The following is an 11,911-nucleotide window of genomic DNA, read 5'->3' as shown; positions in this document are numbered from 1 at the left end:
GGGGGGAGAGAGAGAGAGAGAGAGAGAGAGGGAGAGGGAGAGGGAGAGGGAGAGGGAGGAGAGAGGCTGAATAGCCCCTACCTGGGAGGAGTGGAGCATCTCAGTTCTGAAGCCCCAATGAAAATGGGGGGGAGGGGTGGGGATTGGGCCAGATGGAACCTCCCCCTCCCACCTCCACTGCATAGAAGCCCAGGAACAGTAGTGACCCAGCCAGGCCTGCCTGTGGCTATCCTGGCGGCTCACAGTTGCCATGGTAACCCAGCCCTCTAGTTCAGCAGCCTACAGAGAGAGTGGGCGGGGGCTCTGGGCAGAACAGAGGCATTGGGCTGGGAGCAGTTACCTGGGAGCAGCCTCTGTTGCAGGTCCTCTAAGGGAAATAATAAATGGGGAGAAGGAGTTGGGTGTGGGGGAAGAGGCTCCCATATGTCTCTCTTCCTTTCTGCCCCCTCTACCCACCCCCTCCCCAGCTGTCTCTTCCCATCCCCGTTCTTGTTCCCTCCTCCCCCTCCTCTAGCTGAGCTCGTCCCTCCTCCACTCAGGAGCCTGCCATGGGAGTCCTTTCCTCTGTCTCCACCAGGATTTCTTTCTCTTCTCCTCTCCCTTTCCCACTACTGGCTACTGGCCACCCTCTTCGGCTCTGGCTCCTCTCTCTGAGTGGCTCACGGCACCTTTAGCCTCTCCTCCATCCCCTTCCACGTGCATCGTTGAAAGGAGAGGCTGGGGCAGGGAAGGTCCTTCTAGGAGCCCAGCTCTTCTTCCCTCACTCTGGACACCCCTCAGATCCTCACCTGCTCTCTACAGCTGTGATCCAGACCCACTACTGCTCTTGCCTGCCTTCCTTAACTGGCTGAGGCTCTGCGTGGCACACATATGGGCAGAGACGCCCATCCATACGCACCTACACCCGTACACACAACCGGGCCATGTTTACACACACTTGGGTCACAAGCTGAGGGTCACATGGATTCACATCAAACAGAAGTTGCACACTCATGATTAAATGTGGGCCCTTTAGTCAGATGGGCCTGGACTCAAGTTCCAGGCTTACCAGTTCTTCTTTGACCATGGGTGAGCTTCAATCAAGCTTCATTTGCTTTGTCAGGAAAATGGGGAAGATAATGGTAACTACCTAGTGAGAGTGAACGCATTTAAAACACACTAAGTACAAAGCTTCACACATGCTAAATGGCAATGTTTGCTATTGTTGTCAATGTTATTTAGAGTACACAGGGAGTTCCCTGGCGGTCCAGTGGTTAGGACTCAGAGCTTTCACTGCGGGGGCCCGGGTTCAATCCCTGGTCAGGGAACTAATATCCCACAAGCCGCAAGGTGCGGCCAAAAACAACAACAACAACAACAACAAAGTACACAGCTGGACTTCTGAACCACTAAAGGCCACACTCTGGAGAGTCAGGGATATGCAAAGCATGAACACACACACACACACACACGTACACACACACATTCACACACCAGGAAAACCAGGCTGCAAAGACCTTAGATACCCCCTCTGTATTCATAATTCACTAGCAGACCTGCTGCCCTCCTTCAGTCCTGCACCCCATCCCTCCCGCCCCTTCTCAGGCTGCCTCACAGCTGTGTGAGGGCTGGAGTTCAGCCCCTGGGGGGCTCAGCTGGGCTTCTCTGAAGGCAGCTTAAGAGGGCATCAACTTGGCCCCTTGACAGCCCCTTATTACCCCTCTATCTCTGGTAATTAACCCCCAGGGGGCCTGGGCCCCCCTGGGGTTGAGAGGTGATGGTAGGGACTCCTCAGATCTCACCGGCACATAGTTGGGGTGAAACTGCCGAGCCACCAGGCTGTCTGGGGAGCTCTGGCTCAGAATTCAAAACGTGCTGGTCCTCATTTCTTAATGGTGTGTGTGGGGTGCTATGGACTGCCCAACGGGCATCTGAGGCATGATGGGTAGAGGCTGAGGTGCTAGGAGTGGTTCCCTTTATTAACGGCCAGAAAGTCAGGATCACTGAAGAAAGTCACTGAGGGGCCACAAGGCTGAAGGGTATGGGGCCTGGAGAGATGGCGCAGGGCTCACCACTCACTTCCAGGACACAGGGGACACAGCTGGTCCAAGAGGGAGAGGCACTGGTCACTTGAGTCACAAGGGTCAGGACAGGCACCTGGGGGAGAATGGGATAGTCATAAGCACCCTCGTCTACACCACACTCAGCCGAGATGGACTCCACCAAGATCCACCCCCCTAGCGTCCCAGGACTCACTGAGAGACTGAGGGAGTGTCGGTCCGGTTGTCAGCTGTCACAGGCTAGGGCTGGGCGTCGTGGCTGGCGTGCAGGACCTGGGAGGCCCGGGGCTGATGCCCTGGCTGGCGTAGTACTCCACCACCTGCCGGGGCACCTCGGCCAGGACGCACTTAGCTAGCGCAGAGGGTGCGGCCTGGGATAGGGACGGGGGTGTGGTTAGGGGCGGGAGAGTGGGGGAAGGAGGGGCTCAGGTAAGAGGCGGGGCTTCGGGTGGCCAGCTGAGCTCCAGCGTCCTTCGCAGGACATCAATCAAGTGAGAGAGACGGGTCAGATTTGAGCGGCAGGAGGAGCTGAGGAGTCCTTCAGCCGGGAGGGGCCTCCGGGCACTCACGTCCTTGAAGTCCCGGAAGGGCACGAACTGGACGATGTCGCGAGCTGCGGGCACCCCTCGGGGGCAGCGCAAGGGACCGTCATCGCCGTCCAGCAGCCGCATGTCGGAGAAATCGGCGTTGCCCACGCCCACGATGATGATGGACATGGGCAGGCGGGAGGCGCGCACGATGGCGGCGCGGGTCTCAGCCATGTCGCTCACCACACCGTCCGTGAGCACGAGCAGCACCGAGTACTTCTGAGGGCAGGCAGAGGGGGAGGAAGGGTCAGCTCCTCGGCCTTGGCTCGGGCCCTGGCCTCACCCGAGGACACCAGGTTGCCCGCTTCAGCTGGGGCTCCTCACCGTGGCTTGGCCGGTGCTCTGCTCCCGCTGGGCTGGCGCCGCCACGCGGTTGATGATGGGGGCCACGTTGGTGGGGCCATAGAGCTGGATCTGGGGCAGGCAACGGCGATAGGAGGTGATGACCCCCGAGATCTCTGTGGGCAAAGAGGTGAGGAGGGCAGAGATAAGCGGGAGCCCTTCCTGAATCCCCTTAAAGCAAGGAGGTGCTTCTGTCTGAGGACTACCCTGCCACCAAGTTCTTCACTAAGCAGGAGAGTTGGACGGTCCAGGTGCTGGCAGAGTTGGGTGGGCAGATACTGGGCCAGGGGCTGGAAGTCTTACCAAATGAAGGCAGGTGTTGGATGGGTGAAGGGGCAGGGAGCAGGGCCCAGGGGAATGGAGTCTGTGCTCCTGCATGGGGTGTACAGGAGTAGGCAGCAAGCTGCATGCAGGGAGGCGGGGGCTGGTGGGAATCTCCTCTCTTACCTTCACATTCAGGATTTTCCGGGTCAAAGTTGATAGCAAAGTCATGGGACACCTGTGAGGGTAGGGTGAGGCCAGCCAGGGGATGTTTTTCCTTCTTGTCTGACCCTCCCAACATCCGCTCCCTTCCCCTCGCACCCAGCCTACCTCAAAGTTGGGGGGGATTCGAGCCCCAAAGCCAAACGCTGGGAACCGTTTGTCACTGGGGAGAAGAAAAGTCTGTGGGGGCCCATCGGGCAAGGCGTCCCTGCCTGTCCAACACCCCGACCTCCTGCTACCTGTCGTAGTCCTGGCAGATGCCTCCCACTGCACGCAGGGCCTGCAGGTAGTGGTTGGGCTGGCGGGGGCTCAGGCAGTGCAGGGACTGGCTGCTCCTCGGGTCCCCGTTGGAGGCGGTGAAGTCAATGGCCACCTGGTGGAGATGGGGAAAGTGTTATGGTGCATCCGTGAGCGCCAACAGAGAGGCTGGGCCAGAGCTAGGGCCTGTAGGGAGGCCTAAGGTGAATCTAAACAAGCCCACAGGTAGTCTCAAAACAGAGTCGGGTGAGGGGAACAAGCTGACCACGCTAAGGCTCATGAGAGGTCCAAGTAGGGGCAGTGGGGATTCTGGGCTCTTTCTGTTCACTGTGGGCCTAGCCCCGCCCCCTTGGCCACGTCCCCATCCCCTGGGCCTTTACCGTGAAGTTGATCTGGCAGCCGCCCATGATGTAATCCAGGAAGGTGTGCACCTTCTCCACCTGGTGGGAAGGGGGGAGTAAGGTGGAGGGATGGTCCCTTGAGGAGGAAGCTGGGTGGGGCTTCTGCAGGAGAAAGGGAGGGGCCAGAGTTTTTGAGGTTGAAGTTGGTGGTGGATAGGGCAAGGGTTCTCAGTTCCCAGGAGCAGAGAAATGATCTTTGAAATGAGGGCAGGGTTGAATCTGAGCTTGCCTCGGGGGTCGGGGTGGGGCAGGGCTTGAGGCGGGCACTGGAGTTTACCGTGCATTGGGCCAGCACTACGGTCCCTGAGCTCTTGTAATTCTTCTTCTTGTCCCGGTACTTGGGGTTGATACAGTCCCACTGCATCTAGACCCCACATACCCCACAAGCCCAGGGTCACATCACGTGACCCTTCCTCCCCCTTCCAGCGGAGCCTCCCAGAGTGAGACCGCCATGGCTCAGTCCTCAGGCTGAGCCCAGGGCTTTCCACCCTCTCCACCTCCTATCACGTGTGGGGGGGCTCTTCAGCATCACCCTCAGGATTCTCCCAGGGATCTTGGTGGGGTTCTGGCTGAGGGTCTTTGTGGCACCTCCTGCCCAGGGTTTGCTGTTCCTTCCTGCATCTCCTGGAAGGTGCTGGTGAACTCGCCGATGAAGTCATGCTTCCCACTGGAGTCATAGTCATACACCAGGAACTGAGAAGGCAAGGGGGGTGGGGCGGTCAGGGTCGGAGAGGCTTTGCAGAGGTTCCTGGGGGCAGGAGGAGGGACTCAGGGTGGTAGGGGCCCGACAGTCACTAGGCCCAAACAGACGTCCTCAACCTGCCTAGAGAAGCCACTTGCTGAACTCCATCCTTTGTCTCAGTCCGGCAGGGACTTTGGCCTCTGCTAGAAGGCACACACATAGGAACATTGAGCTGTGACTGGTTCTTTACCGGCACTGGGAAGGGGTATCACATGGGGGAGAGGGAGGGGCTTGCCACACTCTGGGGTGGGGGTGGGGGAACGGTCTCCGGCAGAGGCCGGATGCTCCAACAGGCCACGCTTGTTTGCAGGGGCCTCACCTTGAGAGGCCGGTGGACATCGCAGCTGCACAGCGAGTGCAGGGACAGACGGAACGGCTCCCAGCTGGGGTTCAGATTGTTCTTTACCACCTTGAAGAGGCACAGAGAGCTGGTCACCCCCGATCTAGTTTCCCCTGCTGTGCCCTTCCTCCCTCCTTCCCCCCCAGCCCCAGGCACCAACCTCTGTCCTCCAGACCAGCTGGTCGCTCTGGTCCCCATTGGTCTTATAGATCTCCATGAAAGGGTCAGACTTGCTGAACAGATCCTGGGGACACGGGGGAAAGCGTCCATGAGCCTGGTGAGGTCTGAGGGGGAGGTGGCTAACACCAGGAAGGGAGCAGAGCTGGGACCTGGGATTTGTCCTGAGTAGGGGGGCTAGGCTCCCTAACGGTAGAGATGGGGACCTGGACTCTGGGTTTCCAACCTTGTTGTCCAGCTTGTGGGCTCTGAAGGTGAGCTGCACATAGTCATTGGTGCCAGATACCTCTTCGGCCACGATCTGCAAGGCGGACACAAATGACAGGATTCCCCCAACCCACTCCCACAAGGCCCTTTCCCTTAGGTGGGAGCTAGCCATGATGTCACCATGGATGTCCACACAGGGGCATTGAATGCCCTGCCCGAGGGTGAGTACAGGTGACTTTGCCTACCGTGATGGTGGACTTGCCCGCGTTCTTGCCATTCTTCAGTAGCAGCGGCTTAGTGACCTTGGTCTGTGACACAACCTGGGGATGGAGGTGGAGGGGGACCCAGCTGTGACACCCCCACCTGCTTTGGCCAGGGTACAAGGGACAGGGTAATAAGTGCCCTTTGAGCCCTCACAGGGGCTGTGCTTGGGCTAGGATTGGACTTAATTTCCACAGCAACCTTAACGGGTAGGCACTGTGACCCGCATTGTTTAGATGAGGAAACTAAGACTCAGAGAGGTTAAATATCTAGCCCAAGGCTGCACAGCTGGTGAATGGTGGAGATGGGGTCCAAGCCCTGACTGAACTAGCTCCAGAGCTTATCCTCTGTCTTTTGGCTTCCAGAGGCAGAGCGATGGGGGTGGGGGTGGGGTGGGAACGCAGACCTGGCCCAAGGTGCACTCGGTAGAGCCGAGGAAGGTGTCATTGCGGGGGCTGGTGGCTCCGTCCTCGGCGTCAAACACGTGGAACTGCAGGGGCTGCTTCTCCTCAAAGAAGTACTCGAGGGCCAGCACCCGGGAGAAGACAGGGCTGGAGCAGGAACGCAGCACCTCTGTGCGCTCCGCCTGCGGCAGAGGGGAGCGTGTCCTCTGGGAACCCGGGCTGCTTTGCCTTGCCCTGGACCGCCCCAGTCTTGCCTGCCTTCCTCAGGCTTCCGCACCCCAGCGACTAGCTCTCCTCTCCCTGGGCTGAACCCCAAGCTCAGGGTGCTGCCAGCCCCAGGACCATCAGCCCGCTGGGGCTCTCATATTTGCTAGCGGTGCCACTGACTTCGGGGGCGATCTCAGGACCCAGTGGGACTCTGTGGGCTTTGGAATCTGTAAAATGGTCTGTGTGTGTAATGATGGCACCCCCATCCGCGGGGTTACCCACACAGCCTGGAAGAGGCCCCTGGGAGTCCTGACAGTCCCCCACGAGGCTTTCACTGCCCCCACCAGCCTCCTCCCTCTCAGTCCCGGAGGTGAGTGAAGGAGATCCCAGCCGCTCTCACCTCCACCCACTGCTCATCAGAGTGGAGCTTTAGCAGCACGCAGGGGTGGGGCTTGGTGAGCGTGTCTCGGTCTAGGAGGCCGTGGCAGGACACCCGCAGCTCCACTCTCGAGGCCCCCAGCGTCATGGCTGGGGGCTCAGGCACCCATGCCATCTCCGGGTCAGACATGTCACTGTGGGGACAGAGCAGATGGCCTGGACCCTGGAAGGGAACCCCTGCCAGGGGCGGGGTCTGTCTCTGGGAGCCACGGCCCCACCTCCTTGCCCTTCTCCCTGAGGCCCTGGCATCTCATGGACCTGCTTCCCAGTGACCTCGCTCAGCTTCCCCTGAGCACTGAGCTGGCGAGGGTGGAGGACCCGAGCCCCCAACTTCTGCACAGTCCAGTGCTCCTGTCACCCCTGCTGGCCTCATATGCGTGGATGGGGCTGGAGAGGGCTAGAGGGCTGGGGGGGTTCCTGGCAGCCTTGCTCCTAGGCCATCAATTGATCTACACTTTCTGCTACCTCAGCACCTTCTGCTATTTCCTGACTGATGTCTGAGTCAGCGCTGCACTCAGTCTTGGCTCAAAGGAGCTGAACTGGGTCAAGGGGTCCCTGCCAGTCTGAAGAGGATGGTCAGGAATGGAGGCTGCAATGGGCAGGAGGAGGCAGATTGGAAGGTACCCTCCGGGGCTGTCCCCATCCACCTCCCCCGACTCACCTTCTGGTTGGCTGACGGAAAGGGAGGGATGGTGGGCTTGCAGAGTGAGAAGCAGAGCCCAGTCCCTGCTGAAATCTCCAGGTTCCTGGCAGTGGCTCCCACTATGACAGCGCTGGCTTTCCTCCCCACCTCCCCTGTTCTCACACTTCTTGGCAGCACTGGCACTGTCTCTTAGCGACAGGATTTTTGGGGAGCCTCAGCCCCCTCCATGCTGCCCGTGGGATGCACGCACGCCACCCTCCCCCAGCAGAGGCACCAAGCTTTGGGCAGCAGCAGGCAGGGGTCCGCTGGCCTGAGTTCATGGCGGGGCCATCCATCTATCTTTGTCTGTCCACATCTCAGGGTGAGGCTGTCTGATCCCATGTCGTGCTTCCCCAGAGAGTGTCCGTTGCTCTGTCTGAATGCCCCCACCCCGTGTCTGTCCCCTAGTCGGGTGTCTGTCTTCAGGAGGGTGTGACAGTTCCCGTACCTCCCTCAGAACTGGGACCCTTCCCTGGCTGGGCCCCCCCTCCCCACAGCGTGTGCCTTTCTGGATACGTGAGAGAGGGTCTGAGTTGAAGGGGTCTTCTGCATTCCAGCCACAAGTCTCCCAGCTCTCACAGGTCCCCTGAGTTGGGCAGGGGCATGTGATGGTGAGGGTATTGGGCAGGACTAGAGACCTCTCTGGAGGCTGGGAGCGATGTTGTTATGGAGACTGGGCCAGGCTGGACCGGGCTGGGGCTGGGCTAGGGAGGAAGGGTGGGCTCACCTGGGCTCTAGTCGGGGGCTCCTCTCTCCAGCTCTCTGGCCCTGGCCCTGACTCCTTTGGTGTTGCAGCCGCTGGCGCAGGCTCCGGCTCCGGCTCTGCAGCTATTTATGGGGCCTGGATGGGGAGGGGTGGGGGTGGGGGCCGCAGCACCAGCTCCCCCATTTTTTCTATTTTTTGGCCACGCCGCATGGCTTGTGGGATCTCCGTTTCCTGACCAGGGATTGAACCCGGGACCTGGCAGTGAAAGCACCGAATCCTAACCACTGGACCACCAGGGAATTCCCAAGGGAGGAGTACTTTAAATAAAGCACGAACACAGCACCTGGCCCATGGCAGGTACCAACACCGTGGTGGCCAAGACTTGAAAACATGAGTACAGTGACTGCAGCTGCAGAGTCCCTTTTCCCACGTTTGAAACCCAGGGCTAGCGAGTCCATCCGTCATCCTATCCTAAGCGACCGGATGCCGCCGCCCCCCCCCCCCCCCCCCCCCCCCGCACAGACCGGTTGGGAGGGAGAAGAGGGGAGGGGCAGGGCCACTGCCTAGGAGGAGCCACAGAGCTGGAGGAGGAGGGCGGGCTGGGGGTGGCTCAGACGCAGGACGCCTGCAGACAGTGACACACATCCTCCCCTTCATGCCACACCCACACCCCGCATCACAGAGATGCACACGTTGCGGTGGTGTGTGCACGCACACACATTCACGCCGGGAAATGATGGAGACATATGCACACACGACTCACAGGCTCACACATATCTTGACACAAACAGGTGCCAGAACATAAACTCACTGTGACACCATGACAGTTACAGCCCTACGCATACACATAGGGAAACACACCCGGTCTCACAACACTCTGTATCACATTTGTTAAGGACATTCACAGTCATATATAAAAGAACACTGGGCTATACTTGTCACACACAACATACTCTCATTCACGCCAACCAACCCGAATACGACAGAATGGAGATCTTCACGTGCTTCTTAAAAACCATCATGTACCATGCTAAGGCTCATAACTTTGAGAATTCAAAGTTCCCTAGCCACCTTTTAACAGGGAGACGAGGAAATGGACACAATTGCTTAAGGGAACACAGTGTCACATCCTGGTCGTGAAGCCCCCTGAAGATAGGGGGAGATGTGCTGGACTGATTCCTGAGGCATCTTCCTGGTACCCACAACTCCCCCCTCCACCCCGAGATTCAACTCATATGGCCACATCCTTGTGGGATGGGCCGTGCCACACACAGATCTCGAGGAAACAAGACAATCATTCTCTAGTGAGTCCAGGGGAAGTGAGCAATTGCCCGGGAAGCTGCACGCCACGCGTGAAGACATTTGGGTACGTGGTGATCTGGGATGAGTATGACAGAGGGGTCACCAAGACCTCTTCACCCGCCATCCCCGAAACTGCTTGTGTATTAAGGTAGCAGCCATTTATTGAGCATCTCCTGGGTGCCAGGCACTGTGCCAGAGGTTGGGGCTACACAGGTAATTAAGACCCAGCTCCTGCCCCTGGGGGAGGTGCGTGTGTATGGAACAAAAATCACACAGAGATGACCAGCCAATGCACAAATGCAATGAGGTATGACAGGTGCAAAGTACGGACCTATTCAGGATGCAGTGGGCCACAAACAGGGAGGGCTCAATTTGGATAAGTCAGGGGAAGGCATCAGGAAGGGCTTCACAGAGGAAGAGGCTATTGAGCCCAGTCTTTTTTTTATATATAAATTTATTCATTTATTTATTTTTGGCTACGTTGGGTCTTCACTGCTGCACGCGGGCTTTCTCTAGTTGTGGTGAGCGGGGGCTACTCTTCGTTGCGGTGCGCAGGCTTCTCATTGCGGCGGCTTCTCTTGCTGTGGAGCACGGGCTCGGGCTTAGTAGTTGTGGCATGCGGGCTCAGTAGTTGTGGTGCACGGGCTTAGTTGCTCCGCGGCATGTGGGATCTTCCCGGACCAGGGCTCGAACCCGTGTCCCCTGCATCGGCAGGCGGATTCTTAACCACTGCGCCACCAGGGAAGTCCTTGAGCCCAGGACTTGTCAAGCTGGTATTTGTTAGTACACTGATGAGAAACGATGAATTTTCATTATCGATCTTCTAATGCTCTAGGCACTTCCGCTCACCTGCAGGCCACTCTACTGTCGAGATTTCTGACTATGGATGGTGCCCCCAGGATGACACAACACCATTTAATTCCACCATTAGTGAGCCTGCCTGTGCGTAAACATACACACACACACACACACACACACACACACACAGAGCACACTGCTCCCCAGTCTCTTCCTGGGACACTGGGATCTCCCCAATCCCACTGCACCTCCCCAAAGCCCAACATACACTGGTGTTGGTTCCCCCGCTTCTCCAGCCAGCTCAGCCAAGACCCTGCACATAACAGCCACCCTGCTTGGGGACTTCTGAGTCCCCTCCCATCCAGCAGCTCTCCAGTCTTTCCTACCTCTCCCCTTAGAGCTCTAGCCCCATCTCTGGGGGGATGTTCCCCACTTTTCCCCACTGTGAGGCTTGATGGAAGGGGAGCAGCTGGTGGGAGATGGGAGCAGAGAATGGGGAAAACAGCAGAGACTTGGGCAGGTGGTGATTTTGGTTTTTTAATGCTATACAAGTGGAGAGAGAGCCCCTGGGGACAGAGGGACAGATCTGCCCTCCCAGGTGAGGAGACACCCCCCACCCCCCAGGTCTGCAGAGCAAGCAGAGCCTCTCTCTCCAGGCTGCTCCCTCCCTTCCTATCCCCCACATCCTGTCCCCCAGGCCTCATCCTGCTGTACTGCGTCCATGGGACAGGGGCTGGCAGAAGGGCCTGGAAGTGTGGGGATGGGTGGGGGTCTGAGTCCTTGTGAGGCACATGTCGAGAGGAGGGCTGGGGGTGTGCTGCAGCGGCTGTCACCCTGTTCCCGGCTCGCTGGCTCCTGCTGGGGGAAATCCAGGGAGTCCTGTTTCCCAGGCAGGGAGAGCCAGCCACGCCGTATGGGCAGCCTCGTCACATGGATGGGTGGGAAGGGGGACCACCCTCTAGCCCACCCCTCTGGCACCTGTGGGGTCAGGGGGCTGTCTTCTATCAGGCTCCAGCTTGTCACAGGACTGTGCCCGCCGTGTCCTCTTGGGCTTCAACGGGGCAGTCCGGCGGCCTGGATCTGGGGGCCCTGAAATGACAGTCAAGGCAGACCTGGCCCATGAGTGGGGCTCACAGGCTGGGCACTCATCCAGGCTATGACTTCTGGCTGTCTGTCACTCATCCTGTGCCCAGGAAGGGACCCGATGTGGGCAGCAAGGCCCCAGAGGTGCCCCACACCCCCTTTAGCCAGGTGGCAGACCTTGGACCTCAGGCTCCTCTTGGTCCTGCTGGGAGCCCAGCCTCAGTTGGGGTTTGTTCATTCCTGGGGCCGCATCCCCAGTCTCAGCCTCCTCCCTGCCCCCTGGCTCCTGGGGCAGCCGGTGGCCTCTGTGCACAGCCACCGGCTTGGGGGGCCGCAGAGCTAAAGGAGGGTCCTGCAGCCAGCACAGAAGGAAGATGCTCAGTCAGTTAGTTTGCCCTATCTGCCTCCTCAAAGTGCCCTCCCCGCCGCCTTGCTGGCTCTCACCTTGGCATTC

General features: G+C 58.9%; 2 protein-coding genes across 2 annotated transcripts in view; both read right to left on the bottom strand.

Moving 5' to 3' along the window:
- Positions 1-1,925: 1,925 nt before the first annotated feature.
- On the bottom strand, positions 1,926-9,410 carry CPNE6 (copine 6). The gene is made up of 18 exons (XM_007447860.1): positions 9,248-9,410; positions 8,296-8,409; positions 6,849-7,020; positions 6,244-6,423; positions 5,822-5,896; positions 5,596-5,670; positions 5,353-5,436; positions 5,172-5,261; positions 4,699-4,803; positions 4,388-4,474; positions 4,090-4,149; positions 3,691-3,824; positions 3,560-3,614; positions 3,416-3,467; positions 2,951-3,084; positions 2,609-2,845; positions 2,236-2,410; positions 1,926-2,136 (listed from the first exon to the last, which is right to left on the bottom strand). The coding sequence occupies exons 3-17, from the start codon at positions 7,014-7,016 to the stop codon at positions 2,273-2,275; spliced, it is 1,674 nt and encodes a 557-aa protein (XP_007447922.1). The 5' UTR covers positions 7,017-7,020; positions 8,296-8,409; positions 9,248-9,410; the 3' UTR covers positions 1,926-2,136; positions 2,236-2,272.
- Positions 9,411-11,332: 1,922 nt separating this feature from the next.
- The window catches only part of CARMIL3 (capping protein regulator and myosin 1 linker 3), a 16,704-nt gene continuing 16,125 nt past the window's right edge, over positions 11,333-11,911 (bottom strand). Inside the window, exons 38-40 of the mRNA XM_007447912.1 lie at positions 11,902-11,911; positions 11,635-11,809; positions 11,333-11,463 (exon numbers count right to left, since the gene is read on the bottom strand). The exon at positions 11,902-11,911 is cut by the window's right edge and continues 3 nt beyond it. Coding sequence (XP_007447974.1) covers positions 11,333-11,463; positions 11,635-11,809; positions 11,902-11,911 — 316 coding nt within the window. The remainder of the gene's footprint in view (positions 11,464-11,634; positions 11,810-11,901) is intronic.

The sequence above is a fragment of the Lipotes vexillifer genome, unplaced genomic scaffold (genome assembly GCF_000442215.2).
Source record: "Lipotes vexillifer unplaced genomic scaffold, Lipotes_vexillifer_v1.1 scaffold558, whole genome shotgun sequence".
Taxonomy (NCBI): domain Eukaryota; kingdom Metazoa; phylum Chordata; class Mammalia; order Artiodactyla; family Lipotidae; genus Lipotes; species Lipotes vexillifer.
The sequence above is the reverse complement of the archived record's forward strand: the minus strand, read 5'-3'. Positions and strand labels throughout refer to the sequence as shown.